This window comes from Rhinolophus ferrumequinum, chromosome 10 (genome assembly GCF_004115265.2).
Source record: "Rhinolophus ferrumequinum isolate MPI-CBG mRhiFer1 chromosome 10, mRhiFer1_v1.p, whole genome shotgun sequence".
Lineage (NCBI taxonomy): Eukaryota > Metazoa > Chordata > Mammalia > Chiroptera > Rhinolophidae > Rhinolophus > Rhinolophus ferrumequinum.
The window spans coordinates 26,460,496-26,477,041 of NC_046293.1; the positions used below are offsets into that span (position 1 = coordinate 26,460,496).

At 36.5% G+C, this 16,546-nt stretch overlaps 2 protein-coding genes across 2 annotated transcripts; one reads left to right on the plus strand and one right to left on the minus strand.

Moving 5' to 3' along the window:
• Positions 1 to 698: 698 nt before the first annotated feature.
• On the minus strand, positions 699 to 8,067 carry LOC117028723 (taste receptor type 2 member 46-like). Its single transcript, XM_033117613.1, is given in 3 exon segments — positions 699 to 2,600; positions 2,602 to 3,704; positions 7,930 to 8,067. Coding segments are annotated over 2 exon segments (993 nt in total). The 5' UTR covers positions 3,502 to 3,704; positions 7,930 to 8,067; the 3' UTR covers positions 699 to 2,507.
• On the plus strand, positions 7,920 to 12,988 carry SMIM10L1 (small integral membrane protein 10 like 1). Its single transcript, XM_033117614.1, has one exon. The coding sequence runs from the start codon at positions 8,079 to 8,081 to the stop codon at positions 8,346 to 8,348; it is 270 nt and encodes an 89-aa protein (XP_032973505.1). The 5' UTR covers positions 7,920 to 8,078; the 3' UTR covers positions 8,349 to 12,988.
• The last annotated feature ends 3,558 nt before the right edge of the window (positions 12,989 to 16,546 follow it).

Consider the following 16,546-nt stretch of genomic DNA (forward strand, 5'->3'; position numbering starts at 1 on the left):
CTTATAGGCTACTGTGGGGGGGAGGGGCTTACCCCACTGAGTGAGATTTGCTACAGCAGACTCTGGTGCCTGTTGAGACTGCTCTTTGTGTATGCCATTTATGGGGCTAATTGAGCGGTGCTCCGCTGTGGTCTGATGCCAAACTCCAAGTATGTTGGTTCTGGGGCCTCTTGGGGGCGGGGGGCTTTGGTGCAGCCCCAGGTCACCCACTGCCTGTGACTGGCTGGGGAGTACCTGGTAGGAACTACAAAGTGATCCATGGTTGGTCGCTGCCTGTTCTATACCTGGAGGCAAATGGGAGAGGCCACACTGTGAACTGAGGACTGCTGCCACCCATACGTGGTCTGGGGTCACGCCACAAAAAGGACACTCCAAGGTCTGCTGCCAGCTTCAGGCTCCCATCAGGTTCAGTCACTGATAAAACCTCCAGTGATATGCCAGTTAAGTGAGGCAGGGTCTCGGTGAGTCAGCAGACTGGAGCCTCAGAGCTCATCAGGACAATCAGATTCAGATTTGGCCTGTGGGGTTGGGCTCAACATAGGAAAGATGGTGGTGCCCATTGCAGGAGAGAAGAATCCCACACTGGGAAAATGGGGACTGTCCCTCCAGTCCTTGCCCCAAAGTTATGCAACTCAGTCTCTCCCCATATGTGTCCAATGCCCCCAGAGTCTCCGTCCCTCCACCAGGAGGAGTGCCTGCATGGGCCCTTTAAGAGGATGTCTGGGTTTCCTACAGCTTTCCATCCTACCCAATCAGTCAGAATCCCCACTGTTTTTGACAGCCAGATGTTGTGAGTACTCCTCTTCTCAGCACCAGTACTCTGGGCTGGGGAGGCTGGTGTGGGGCTGGGGTCCCTTGTTCCTCTATGGAGAACCTCTATGGCCAAGATATTTTCATCCACCACACAGAGGTTTGGGGCTGACCCGTTTTGCGTCTCTGTCCCTTGTACCAGTCTTGATTTGGTTTCTTCTTTATATCCTTAGTTATAAAACTTCTGTTCAACTAGACTTCAGATGATTCTCCAGGTTGATTATTCTATAATTTAGCTTTAATTTTAATGTGTTCATGGATGGAAGCCCACAGTTTATCTACTCTTCCACCTTGGATCTCCTCCCCATGCATACTCTTCAGTAAGCCTTTCTTCCCCGCACCTGACCCCTCTGCTGTCTAGAATGAAGATGACTCCAAGGCAATCTTGGAAGCCACATATTCAAGATGGCAAACTTGTGTTCACCCCACTATTCTATGGGCTGGCTTTTATGTCCTGAGGAGTCAGCAGGAAACAGGATCGACATGATCTGTGCATTACAGTGTTTATATTCTACTGGGATAGCATGTGATTAAAAAGATATATATTAATCAGATGTGGGAAAGATTTATCTTAAGGTTTAGATAATGTTGTTAAATTTTCATAATACTAAGAATTAATATAGATGTGTAAATTCAGTTGTTGAACAAGGTTATACATTTTATTCTTCTAACAGAACTTGCTATCAAATTCATGGCAACACACTTTCTATTTCATCATTTTCCACAAGATTATAATAAAACATATCTTGAAGACTTTTCTTATAATTATTACATAGACATCATAGATACCATGTTCATATATGCAGAAAGGTCATTGATTTATGATTTATGAATCATAATTTTTTGCTATTCTTACTTTGAAGATAGGAAAGATTTTAGTATTCTTATCTGATGTTTAAAAGAAATTTTTAGGTAGCAAGACGAAGAGGACTGGCAATTCAGAGGTCCCATGGTGGTTAAGGAAACTGAATACTTTGACAACAGTTTTTGATTTTAAACAAGGTCTTCTTAATTCAAAAAAATTTTTAAATGATTTTCTTAACTGTATATGGAAACATAACAACATTAAAAATGTCATTGTCATTTTTCTTTCTTCCTCATTCCTATTGTAGAACTTGATTTATTTCTAGCTTTCACTTACTTATATTAAATACAATAATATTTAGTACAACTTATTGTGCATATATATAATTCTAAATATGTTTGTCACTCTTTAATTTTATTGTGTGCATCTTTTCTTAGCAACAATTCTGATTGCTCTCTATTATCCATGAAGAATTCATAATGGAATAATGTCTATCCAAACATCCATCCTCATGTGTGATTTAGAACTGAATATCCTTACCACCCAAAAGATTGGATTTCAAACAATAAAATCTAAGCACACTGTAGTATGTGTGCGATACTAAGTAGTGGAAAATAGCAATGATTTCTAAGATAATTTATCAGTCCCTAAAAAAAGCATAAATATAGATCAAAAATTCTTCAATTGCAAGGTATATGTGAAATACTCATGGCCTCATAATCCTGAAAAATTTCTTACAATATTTTGTAAAATTAGATTGCTTACCTGAAAATAATAATATAGTGACCTTATAGTCTTTCTTGTATTTTTCATAAACATACATACATATATATTTTTGTGATAAGCTTAGGTAAAAGATTTTCTAGGTAAACCTTACCCAATTATATACACATTAGGAAAAACAGTAGGAAGCACAAAATATTACAGACTCCATCAGTTTGTTTTCTGCTAAAAGATACATGATGCCCAACTTATTTCCTTCCTTTCAGCCAGCACCTCAGCTGCCACAGAAATGACAGGAAGGCCTGTCTTAGTTTCTTGTTTCCCCAAATCAGGATAAATGAATGGCCTGAAGGATACAAGATTCCAAGAGCTTGGCAAAGCATGGGAAATGGTTTGTTCTTCAGAGTATTAGAACTCCAAACTGAGAAGATTAGAGTCACAAAGTAAATAGCAAAAAGCAAGAAAAAGGAGATCACAGTTTGCATGGCTCTGATGTGGACCTTGATGCTGGGATCTCGGGATCCTTTGCCACTGAGCTGCATCTTCTTGACATGTTTCCACAGGGAGAAGATTAACAACACAAAAGATGTCAGAGACACAGTAAAGGGTATGACATTTGCTAGTGTGACTTCAGTCATATTTGAAAGGTGCACAATGTCCCTCAATTTGGTCTTCCAAGTGATGTTTCCTTCATATTCATTCCTCTGCATTGTTTCATCTGTGCTCACGACTGCAATACGAAAAACCAGGAAGACCAAAGTTCCCAACGGTATCATGAGAATTACTCTTTTAACTTTCCACTTTAGGTGAAGAAAAAGAAGGCTAGAGAAATTGGCTATCTTGAGCAAATAAAATATGCTGAGGCTAGTAGCAAGCCAGAGGCTAAAATGGTTGCTTACTGACCAGACAATACAAACAATAATTCTTACTTCTAAACTGTATAAAGCTGGATTAAACACAGTTGCATACCAATTTATTACTAATACCCAGAGCAAACCTATCCTGGAGAGCGCCAGAGCAGTGAGAATTTGATGAGCTGAAGAGATCTTTTGTTTCTTGACCCAGTCAATGCAGTTCACCAGTGCTATGAAGACATTGGCAAAATTTCCAAGAACAAACTGTATCATTACTAGGATGGTAAAAATGTTTGGTAGTAAAGCCATCGTGTCTAAAAAGGAAAAAGAAAAGAAAAAAGGCCCAATCTAATATCACTGGTTCGGATTCATTTAATATTCTGACGTTAAGTTCCATGTGCAGCTGATTTCTAAATTTGCAGTAAAGTTCTTTTTTCTTTTCAATTCTGTGACCAATGTCAAGCAGGGAAGCATCAGGCCATGCTTAATAGATGAGTTCAGTGCTGTCTTTACTAAAAAAAAAAAAAAAAAAAAAAAAAAATTCCCTTATAGCTCAAATTGACTCTTATTCATATAGTGTATGTACCTGCCATGGGCTGGATTTCAAAACTCACATTGAAGTGAAAGCTGAATTCTTATTTGCTAGCATGCAAATAAAGACATATTGTTTTGCTATTTTTCCTTGTTTAACTTCTCCATAATTTGTGTTCACCAACATTAATTTTTTGTTAGTAAAATTTTAAAACCCAATACATAGAACATACAGTGAATGTCTAAACTATTACAGAGCTTGGTCATAACTAGGAGGATCGTCACTATGGATTATTTTTCTTTTTATACTAGAATTATGTAGAAAGTATTAAAGTTTTTCCTATCAAAGGTATCTAAAATTTTCTTGGGACCTCCAGGAAGGCCACTGCACACTAAAAGCTAATTGCTGATAACTAATACTTATGTATAACTTTATTGTCTACAAGCTTATAAACACACACACACACACACACACACACACACATCACATCACATCACATCACATATCACACAAATACACATACATCTCATGGATGGAACTATTGTCCTAGACTTTCCAAAATGTAAAATTAGTGTCAGGAGTTCATATAGGTTTAAATGCTGCTTTTCTCCCATGCAGACTTTTCTACCAATTATAAACACTATCAAACATATCTTTCATGACAGTTTCCCTTTTGAGTCTATTTAATATTTAAATATTAATTAAAATATTCAGTATTTTGTAAATATCCTTTGGGCATGTCAAAAGAACCTGTATTTTCCATTGCAGATTCCAGATTTCCATATATGAATATTTGGTTTTATTTTTCTGTTTAATTCATTTTTGACTATTTAATTTTTTTAGGATTAATAGATGTTAAAATCAGCTTCTACCCTTGGGTTTCAAAGTTTCAATTTTTATAGTATAATTGTTTTTAGAGAAGGATCTTAGAGCCGGACTGCCAGGGTGGAAAACCCAGATTCTCTGCTTCATACATCTCTGACTTGGACTCTTTTAAAACTACTCTCTGCCTTACCAGTAAAAACTCAGACAAGAATGAAATGATACCCTCTTTGGGTGGTCTTTAAGAGGAGTAAGCATACTAGTTGTGCAGAGTGCTTTCAATTGTGTCTATCTGGTACAGATCAAGCAGGCACCAAGGAATGTTACTCATTTGACACGTTTTTGATATTCAAAGTTGACCTGGGAGAACTTGCACTTATGAGTACAATGCAGAGGTTGAAAAACGAAAGATTTCCTCCTACAACTAAGATAAGGGGAATAAATTGCCAAAATTATATTTTAAATTAATCAGAGAGCATGCAAGGAAGGAGGACCAACTGAACTAAGACCTGGAATGAAGAGAGTCTTTTTAGGTAAAGAGAGGATCTATATACTCAGCGCAATTCCTGCCCAATCCCAGCAGGCTCTATTTGCAGTGAGTGAAAACTCAGTCTGAAAATGTAGATGGAAATACAAAGTACCCAGAATTGCCAAAATAAATTTTTTTTAAAGAACAAAGTTGGAGGATGAGTTCCTGATATCAAAGTTGACTCCTAGATTGCATTAATCAAGGTAGTGTGGTACTTTTGAAAAATTTTATTAAATTTATTCGGGTGACATTTGTTAGTAAAATTATATAGGCCTCAAGTGTACAATTCTATAATCATCTATATATTGCATTGTGTGTTCACCACCTGAAGTCAGATCTCCTTCCATCACCATATCCCCTTTACCCTCTTCTACCTCCCCGCCTCCCCCCTTAACTCTGGTAACCACTGAACTATTGTCTGTGTCTGAGTTATTTCTTGTTTGTCTTGTTTGTTGCTTTCAATTTTATATCCCACATGAGGGAAATCATATGATTCTTGCCTTTTTCTGACTTATTTTGCTTAGCATGATAATAATCTCAATATTCATCCTGTCGCAAATGGCAGTATTTCATCTTTTCTTATGGCAGAGTAGTATTCCATTGTATGTATGTGTCAGCAATCCCTCTTCTGGATATCTACCCCCAAAATCGGAAAACGTTTATGCATAAAGATTTATGTACCCCTATGTTTATTGCAGCATTATTCAAGGTGGCCAAGACGTGAAACAACCAAAGTGTCCTTTGATAGATAACTGGATAATGAAGATGTGGTACATACACACAATGGAATACTACTCTGCCATAAGAAAAGATGAAATACTGCCATTTGCAACAACATAAATGGATCTTAAGATTATCATTCTAAGCAAAATAAGTCAGACAGAAAAAGTCAAACCATATGATTTCATTCATATGTGGGATAGAAAACTGAAAGCAACAAGACAAAAGCTCATAGACACAGACAACAGTTTAGTGGTTGTCAGAGGGAAAGGGGGGTACATAGAAAAGGGTAAAGGGGGTCAAATATATGGTGATGAATATCTGACTTCGGGTGGTGAACACACAATGCAATATAGATAATGTATTATAGAATTGTACATGTAAAACCTATGTAAGTTTATTAACCAATGTCACCCTAGTAAATTTAAAGAACTACAAAAGAAAAAAGCATATAAATCTATTCTTAAAAGTAAAATGTGTATTGCACATTTCAAAAAAAATTCCCATTTGGCATGTGTTTTTTTTTTGGTTTTGTTCTATTTTGTTTTAAACTCTTACTTGTGTTTCATCTCTTAGTAAAAATATATTCCTTTCGCTTTTATTAGTTCAGCTTTATTTTTTTCACGTACAACTGTGTTTGAAGTTATTTTAACCATCTATGCCTTTAAATTTTATATGTATTAAACAGAGACAGATAATTACTTCGAGAAGGAAACTGTTTTGAGGCATAATTGGGATAATGCTTATCTTTAAATAAATGCCTTACATATAGTATAAACTCAAAATGTTGCCAGCTACTACCATTAAAATCATAATTATTACCTAAGGAGGAGTGAGCATATAGTCTGTTTCTTCTAATGCTGCCTGTTCGTGATTGAGAGAAAATAATCTAACTTCTGCTTGCTATAAGAAGACCTAAAAAAAACCAGACAATAGTTTCTGTAACCAATCAAGCTTTAATTTGGTTTAGTTCAATTTAAAAAATCTGGTGTTTCTGATCATTTTATTAGGACAAGAAGTATGCTATACAAATATTCAATATTGTGTGAAAGAAGGATGTGTGCATGTACAAAGCATAATAGAAATCAAAAGCTTAATTAAGTAAATATGGACAATATGCTATTTTTATTTTGCCATATACCCAGGGTAATTCACTACACAAACTGTGGCAAAAAGTTTTCTGAAAAGATGGGTTAAACTTATGGAAGAAAATATCTTTAAATACTACCTTTAAAATATTTCCTGATAGAATGGCCCACAGAGTGGCCTTGATTTGAATCTTTAAGCTACATCTTCCATTTTTTATTTTTCTCAGTAATATTACTATATCCATCCATATAACTTCAAAGACAGTAGTCCTCCCCTTTTAACATTTTCTAGGTCAAAGTAAGGGAATGCTTCTTTATAACTGCAAATGCTGAAGTTAACAAAAATACTTCATTAATTCTCTGCAGGGGAAAACATGAAAAATAAAAACAGAATAAAGCATAAGAACACAATTTACACGTTATAGGTTTCAGTCCTACTATGGAAGCTCCCCTCTAGTGGAAGGAAGGGAGACAGGGAGGGAACTGATAATAGTTGTATTCTAAAAACAGACAAAAATATCTTGCAGCTGGGAAATTTTGCCTTTTGGTCCTCAGTAAGTTCTCACCCTACCCCCAAGATTACCCTGCTTTTTAAGTTTTCCTTACTTAGGAGCAAAGTTTTCTGATAAGGTGATAAGCAGAGTTGATGGACAGTTCTTGAAGAACAATACAGTTTGTCTACATCCTCACGTGGTATTCAGCACATTAAAAATGCTTCCGATTTTATACAATTTTAAAATTATACATTGTAAATTAACTGTAAATATACGTCTTTATTTCTAGACATATAGAAAAGGGTCTACTCCAGGGATATATTTTAGAATACAAGTCCAATGGAAGGGCACAGAAATAGATTTTCAAAACTTCCCTAACACTTAACATACTTATTTTCCTATATCTTCCCTTTGAAGCTTTCTTTCTTCATTTGAAAGTGAAAATTATAATATTTGTATGGCTGTCCATGTTATATGAACTATGTATGACACATACGTAAACAGCCCGTTCCGCACGTACCACGTGTTAAACTCTAAAGGCTAAAGACCGACCTGAGGAGCAGACAGGAAGGGGCGGAGCGCCAGCGGCTGCAGGGCCGAGCCCCGCTCCTCGGGAGACAGCGGCCGCAGCCGGAGACGCAGGCGTCCGCTCAGCGGCGGGCTTAGTGCCCCCGCCCTTCCCAGTCCCGGCCGTCGACTGGATGTCTGCGGGGCCTGCGCTGACCCCCGGCACCAGGCACTGGGCGAGAGGCAACACCGGGTCCATGGCCAACGCGGCGGCGCCCTCTTCCTTGGCCCTCGGAGTTGCGAGCCCGGCCGCGGCCCCCAGCTCGTACGGGGTGTTCTGCAAGGGGCTCTCCCGCACCCTGCTCGCCTTCTTCGAGCTGGCCTGGCAGCTGCGCATGAATTTTCCGTACTTCTACGTCGCGGGCTCGGTGATACTGAACATCCGCTTGCAGGTACACATTTAGAACCTCCGGGGCCAGCCCAATGGCGCAGGAACCCGAGGCCCGGCGGCCAAGTGGCGTTACCGAGAAGAACCTCCGCAGTCTCGCGAGAGTGCCTGGGCGCCCTCCGGGGCTGTGCTCCCTGCTCTTAGCCGACCTCCCCCTTCAGTCGCGGAAAGGCTGCCACAACTAGGAAAAGGAAGCACGCGATTTTCCGGGAAGAGCGAAGAATTTAATTCAGGCCCACGACAGTGTTTAAGAAGCTGTTCATCCTTAAAACAAAAACAGACGAACAGTCTGCATTATAAAAAAGGAAAGTAGATTTTCAGGAAAGAACTTTTAATGTACAACAAGCTCATGGTCCAAATTAAAATAAGAAACCATAAATTTCGGGAATATTGGATTGGATTGTATACAAGACATTGAATAAGAAGTTGAAGATCTTAAGGATATGATGGGGAAGGCATATGTTTATTTCATTCCACCAGAGAAAACAATGACAATCAGAAATATTCAGTGGAAAAAAAAACTGTACAGAAAAAGCATCCTTCTAATACCAAACAATGTAAAATGCTGCAGGATTTTGAACAGAGAATTGGAGTGTGAGAAAGCTTCCTCTTTCAGTGTCCCTGTGAGTAGTAGCCGTGCAAGACCTTGGAGCCAAAGAGAAGGAAATCCAGTGATAGCCCAAAGCTTGGCTTTTTAGTGAATAATATTTAAATAATAACAATGAATGTAAATGCTGCTTATGGTCTTTTTCTTTTTAAGAGAACACTTAATTATGGTTACAAAGTGGAATGCAGATGTTATCACCCTTGATAATGTGGAAGTACAGTTTTCAAATGGGGTTGATGAAAGGGAAGGGAAGATAAATAGAAAAGTAGTGGTGTCCTTATAAAGTTGAAAGATACAGTGTGTTATGAGGAAAAAAGATTGAAGAGTAGCCATAACGTTGCTAAAAATAGCAATATAACTATGTTAAAAAGGGAAGAAAGTAAAGGAGAACACAGCAAGAAGTCAACAAGAAATGCCTAGTAAATAAAGTTGACTTCGTATCCTAAAAAAAAGAGAAAGAAAGACATGTCTAAATCTGGAGTCAGTTGGAATGTCTCAAAAAAGAAAAACAGACTACCTGGTGTATTTGAATATAGAATCAAGAGATTTTTAGTTTTTCATAGAGTGTGGAGGTGAATTAGTGGCCTGCAGATTTTTTAATTAAAATGAAATTGAAGCAATTATGCCCAGGAAAAATAATAAGTTGTTCAAGAACTATATTGCTTACAGCAACTGTAGATAATATTAGTCATATAAAGTCAGTCATAATTATGTAAACACTGAATACAAATAAAATTAATGATTATGTAACATTGGGGATTGGAGAGGAGAGAGGTGTGTGTAATGGAAAGTCATTCACGATCTAGTATAGAAGTGTCAAAAAAATCAGTATTTAACATGTCATTAAGAAAAAAACTACAGTAAGAAATCAGCTAAAAGTTAAAAATGGTTGTCTGGAAAAAATCAGGGATGGGTAGAGAGAAGGTGGAGGAGTGCTGTTTTCCACTACCAGTCTAACAGTATTATTTTGATTTTTCCTTATATATTTATTTTATTAAAAATTAATTTAAATAAATTTCATTTTCAAAATTGCTCAGGTAGTTGAAATGTACACCACTGGTTAAGAGCCACTAGAATAAAAGGATTGAGTTTTTAAATCAGGCAGACCTCTGTTAAAATACAAACTGTAATTTTGTGGTCTTAACTAGTTGAGTCTGTTGATCTGCTTCAAGCCTGATTCCCTCAACTATTAAGTGAGGGTAAAACACCCATCTTGAAATGTCAATCTGAAAATTAAAAATAAGCCTGCTTTACTGCTTGATATATACCCAAACAACAGTATCTGTTATAAAATATCTCATTAACATATGAATAAAACTCCCTGTTATGGAATGCCTTCTTTCCCAGTGGAGATTTCAGGCCTAAAGGAGATAGGTATGGTACTGACACTAGTGGTGTGGGAAAAAGCCTCCGAGAATATATTGAGACGTTTGAGCCCAAAGAGGTCATTATTTGCCAAGGTAAAGATTTAAACTATTTGCAGTATTCTATAGTTCTATTAATTGTGTCCAACAAACAAGTATATTCTAGGGTTGTAAAATAAGTGTCCCCTCCAGCACCATGTCTGGCTTTTGGTAATTGTTCTTTCTATCCTTCATTCCTCCTCTCAGACCAAACTACTGAGTGCATCCTCCTCTCTCTGCTTACACTTTCTTCTGCCTTTTCTACTCTGCTTTTTTTTTTTCTTTTTTGCTTATGGTTATTCTGCCTGTGTTTTAAAGCTACATTTAGATGTCACTTTTTCCATTATGTTTTGCCCAGATTCCTCTGATCAGATTGGAGTTCATTTCTTTTTCTCCAGCTAAGGGCTGGGTTAAGATCAACATATGCCATTTTCATAGGCTGCTTTATTTTTGCCTAATTATGCATTAATTATCAGACTTTTTTAATATCCAAAAAGACAGGTTTCTATAATGTCTTTCCTTGATAATTATACATTGCTGTGATAGCGTGCAGGAACTACAACATTTTAATAAAATATCAGAAATGTAATTTGATCAATGAAATAATTCAGTAATGCCAAGGTACTTATAAATGGTGGGCACCACTATTCCATGAGGCAGTAATGTCTCAATGTGTAACATAAAAGAATGACTGCCATTAGCCCTGGAATGGTGAGATAACAGGGATGCTCCATTTGGGTGGCTATATGAACATGTGCCTTCAACATTTTTCTTCAGATCAGTCCTTTGTTGACACTGAAGAAACTAAGGCACTTTAGCAGCCTTATTGTTTATCATTTCCTGAACTAGATTGGAAGCTCTGTGAGGGAAGATACTGTATCCTATCCAATGTTACAGCCTGTAGTATCAGCAAATATATGGTAGGAACTGAATGGAAAGCTCCACGAAGCATTTATTCTTCACAATTGCTCTTAAACCTAGATGTGTATTTTTCTTCCCACATAACACAGCTCAGTGAAGTTTCCCAGGGGAGAAAACAATATTTTTGCCCTGACTAACCCATTTATTCTAATTTACAAGTAATTTTATTGTTCTTGGCATCCTTTCAGGTAACACACGAAGCCAACGATTTGTTTGCTCATTGCTCTATCCCCAGTCTAGCATTGTCTGAATGCAAGGTAGAAAATACAGACTGTTGAGTGAAAGCCAAATTAGTTGTTTTTACAAGAATTATTAGTCGATAAAAGAAATAGAGATATATTTGCCCCTGGTATTAAGATGATCCACTTTCTTGCCCACAATGAGCTTTTTCAGTCCATCGTGAATATTGATTGGTCCAGAGATCCCTCAAGTGTGAAGAAGCAAAGAGGTGCTAATCAATAAAGAAAAAAACTTGGTTATGAAGCTTAACTGACAAAAATGATGGGAAGGGTAGCTCTATTACAGTTTATAAAAGGGAAATATTAATCATAGTAATGTATAATTTAAGGGTTCGGGAACAAGACTTTTTTTTTTTAATTGAGGGTAAGAACAAGTGTGATTACTTGGCTGAAAGAGCATACTATCACTGTTAGCATCATTTTTAAAATTTTACTGAATTTTTAATACCAGGAATATGAAAAGTTATTTATATACATAATCTCTGTAATTCTCATGTATCCTATAAGGAAGACATTTTCATCATCAGTTTTCAGATAAAAGAAATGGATTTAAAGAGGTTAAGTAGCTTTCCCAAGGTGATAGTAACTGGACAAACTACTATTGAATCTCAAGTTTATCCCTAAAAATACATTTGATGGGAGATTCAATTTTTTACAATGTTTAGGTAATTTGAATAATCCTGTTTCTTTTCTCAAATTTTCAAACACAAGTATGGCCTGGATAATAGTTGATAATATCTTTTTAAAAAAATAGGGTTTTATATGTTAGAATATAAATATTCAATATGATTTGATAAATCAAGTATTTTATACTCTCTGCTGCCTGAAGTGATTTGGCTTATTTGTGGAATGAAATGAGATAGAGGAAAGGACATTGTCCCTAAGAAGGGAAGGAGTATAGATAAGGTAATTAGAAATTTTGAATCTATGTCCATCACTGCTTGAGGAGGCCTAACTAAATTTTGTTACAAAATCTTGCAGACCTATTTTAATGGAGGCTAGTCTTGGTGGAGCATCAGTAGCATTTGATAGAGTCAAGAAGAAAATGGGACTTACACATGGAGACATAAATGGATTGGGAAGTTTAGGAATATAGGGACAAGAGAAGGAGAGAAAAATTCTAATGCCAGAAACTTTGAACTTGGAAAGTAGTCTGAAGAGTACACTTAGAAGTTTCCAGGCAAGTGGATCAAGGAAAGAACCCCTGCAATAACAGAATTCCCAACAATTGAGTTGGATCAAGGTATATCAGTCTACTTGAATTACCACGAGTGTGGGAACTTTCTTGCAACTTTAACAAGAACACTTGATAGCCCATTGCTCAGCAGGATTACCACCAGCCCAGGTTGTGAGTCTTTTTACAGCTGATGTCAACACCTCCTCACCGTCCAATCCCCACAAATACAAATCTCAACAATGCTCTTGGGACAATTGAAAGGCCAAAGGACATTCCTGAGTGCCTACAACAAATAAAAAGAAGAAACAATGGAATTCTTTGTAGTTTAATTGTAGTACATCTGAGGGTACCCCGTCCAGTTTCTGTCCTAACTGGGGATCTGCAGCAAACATTAGAAATTCTTGACCATTCTTATGGCTTTCAAGCACCAAGTGTGTGGATTTATTCACAGTAAGGTTATGGAGTGCATCAGTGAACAATAAAGAGGAGTGGAGGTTATTCACAGAGTGAGGTAGATGGTGTGTACCTTTTCATATGATCCAAAATGAGGGGGGAAAAAAATCACACGACCGAAAAGCAAAAATCACTAATGAAATACTATACCTAGAATGTCTTAGCTCTGAAACCATTGATCGGCACAGTAATAGAGGTTGTGTTCAACAGATAAAGAAAAAGGTGTTTAATTTGCAAGTAGAGATGTTTTCCAAGAGACTATTTTAGATTTTAATTGATAAAAAAATTTGGGGAGAACTGACTCTGGGTGGTGAACACACAATGGGATTTATAGATGATGTAATACAGGAGTGTACTCCTGAAATCTATGTAATTTTACTAACAATTGTTACCCCAATAAATTAAAAAATTGGATATTGAAAAAAAAAAATTTTGAAAGCATGTCCAACGGAAGTTAAGCAGGAATATAGTTAATAGAATCCTGAAAATTCAGAGGTCAGATTAGAGCTATGTGAAAGGGAAAAAGTTATTTTTAAAACTAACTCATTTAAACATGGGGCTAAGGAATAGAGATACCAATATACAACTTAAGGTAGTGTCTTTGTCTTCTGAAGCTGTATCTATGTTGGCGTCCCCCCAAAATGCTAAAATTAAAAATAACCCATCTGTCATTTGTTTTTTTAAACAAATAGCACCCCCTCAAAAAATATTTTCTAGCTTTTTAATGAATTTTTATCAAATCAACCATCTCATAATTTTTTTTAATGAAGGTTTATTCTGGGCAGTCCAGCACAGGGCGTACATGTCCATACACAGCATTAACCAATGTCACAGGTGAGTAGACAGTGGAAGTGTGGCTTTTGCAGATGTCCACCTTGTTACTGTATTTAATTAAAGGAAGTCCTGGCTCAGAGGACGTGAGGTTTAATCAACAGCGTCAGACAAAATACCTGAAGTATCAGAAATTCAACATTGTCACATTCTTTGAAATCTATACTAATCCACACATATTTCCACTGGGACCTTTTCTTTCAGTAAAGTTCAAGACAACAGCTTGAACACTAAAATAGCTTCTCGGCGTTAGTTCTAGGCCTAGAGCAGCGCTCAGGCATGAGCCTCTGTTTGCACTAGAAACAGGTCATTTGCAACTCTCCTGCTCTCAGGTGTAGGTACATTGAAAACAATAAAACTCATTACATTAAATCTGTAAAACGCTATTTTAGTGGGAAGTAATTGGCTAAAAAGCAATAACAATCATTTTATTTCTCCACTAGTTTGGTTTCAGAATAGGATACACTTCTATCCAGGTTGCATGGTACTAGCTATGGATGTGATAGGAGTAGCTTTTCTTGGATCATGGCTGCGGTCTCTAACACAGGCTCTTGTTATGGAAGAGGAAGTGAAGAGCTTAATCCCAAAATGCTATTTTAGTGAGGAGAGTGCAGTGCCTCTATAGCCATTGCCCAGACTATAACCCAGGCTTCATTTTTAAAGGTCATTTTCTGTGCTTGTCTTACCAGGAACAGGCCTCTGCTTCTTAGATCTTCATGTCTCCAAGATGAGTACATGGCAAGTGAGGACTGACCCCTACGGAGACATTTACTGCTAAATCCCCCTCCTTTAAAACGGGGGCTGTGAATACTTGCTTAAATCTTTTTTTTTTTTTTTAAATCTTGGTCATTAAAGAAAAGTTTAGTAACACGGAAATGTAAACGTAAAAACTAAAAGTAAATATGTTTACTTCTAATATGTACGAAGTAATCTTTAACCTTTTCTTCTGAAAGGGATACATTCTAAGCCAGTGTCCTCAATATCTGAACCTAAATATAGCCCATATGATTAGAATTCCACCTTTCCTAAAGGAAGACAACCCCAGGTACAATCATTAGAAAATTTTTATTTTTTCTTTCAGTTTTATGAGATGTACTTGATATACAACACTGCGTAAATTTAAGGTGTACAGCATAATAACTTACATATATTATGAAATAATTACAACGGTAAGTTTAATAACCACCCGTCACCTCATGTAGATACCCAAAAAATGTCTTTTTCCTTGTGATAAGAACTTTTAGGACCTACTCTCTTAACAATTTTAAAATATACCATACGGCAGTGCTATTTTTACTGATCATATTGTGCATTACATCCCCAGTACTTATAACTGGAAGTTTAATCACCTTCATCCAATTCCCCATCCCCATCCAGGAAATTCCTAATATAGTGTCCAACATAATGAATGCAGTTTAAAAAATCTAAATCTTTATGTAGGTCTGGAAATACATATAGCATCATCATAGACAGATAAGAGCACCCCGTAGCACAGTTCCTGGAATAAGCGCACACTTTACAAAGCCCTTACGGTTTTTATCTTCTTCCCAGCCTCAGACTTGACCTACCGCACCATCAAAACTAACTCATAACCCATATATACTCCACATATATTTTCTAGTTTTTGTCATTATTGATAGTTTTGTGGTATGTTTACAACTATAACCTCCAAAATTACTATATTACAAACTATTCCAAATTATGATTTCATTATCAAGCAAAATTTTACTACCTGCCGGCCTTAAGATTATATTCATTTTCAGCTACTTTGATTTCATTTCAATTATTTTATTATGAAAGTCAATTCAGTAGTATATATTCACACAAACATTTCTAAAACTTTTACAAATATGTTATATTCTTTTGTACACTTTCTATTTTTATCCCTGGTAAGTTGGTCTTGCTTGTCTTCTCTGACAAGGGACGGTGGTGTTCAAATAATCCCTACATGCACATACACCTCCCACACAAACTCGGTATCTAGGTATGATTTTGATCCCTATAGAGTAGACATATAAGTATTATTATGCAAGTAGGGATAATTATTCAGTTTCTTTTTATAAATTCAGTTGATTTTTCTCTTATTCTGCAAAGGTAGTGTCTATTCTACCATGGATTCCTGATGATAGTCTGCGTCTTTGTTTTAAGATTTATGTCTGTCTGTATGAAATTACATATTTGTAGCATTTTTATTCCTTGATGTGTTTTTAACTTAATATTGTACAAATATTTTACCTATTCCCGTTTGGAAGGGATTTTTATTTCTAAATAATCATGGTTTTTTCCTCACACGTAAATGTAATAAATGTTTGCTGGGACATATAACATTAATACATGTTGCATTGTATATTTTATATTCATATTACCTCAAGTATTTTCTTGTTACTAACAAGTCTTATGTCACTGATGCTTGCTTTTTAAAAAACCTTGAGTAAATTGTTAGTTTGTAGGCCATTCAAGGGAAAGTTTGTGATGCTCAATACTATCTGGAAGAAACCGGTGAGAAAAACAGAAGTTAAAATGGATTTTCAATGTCTCCTCGCTGATTTAATTCTCTTGGAATATAGAAAATTCTATAAAAGT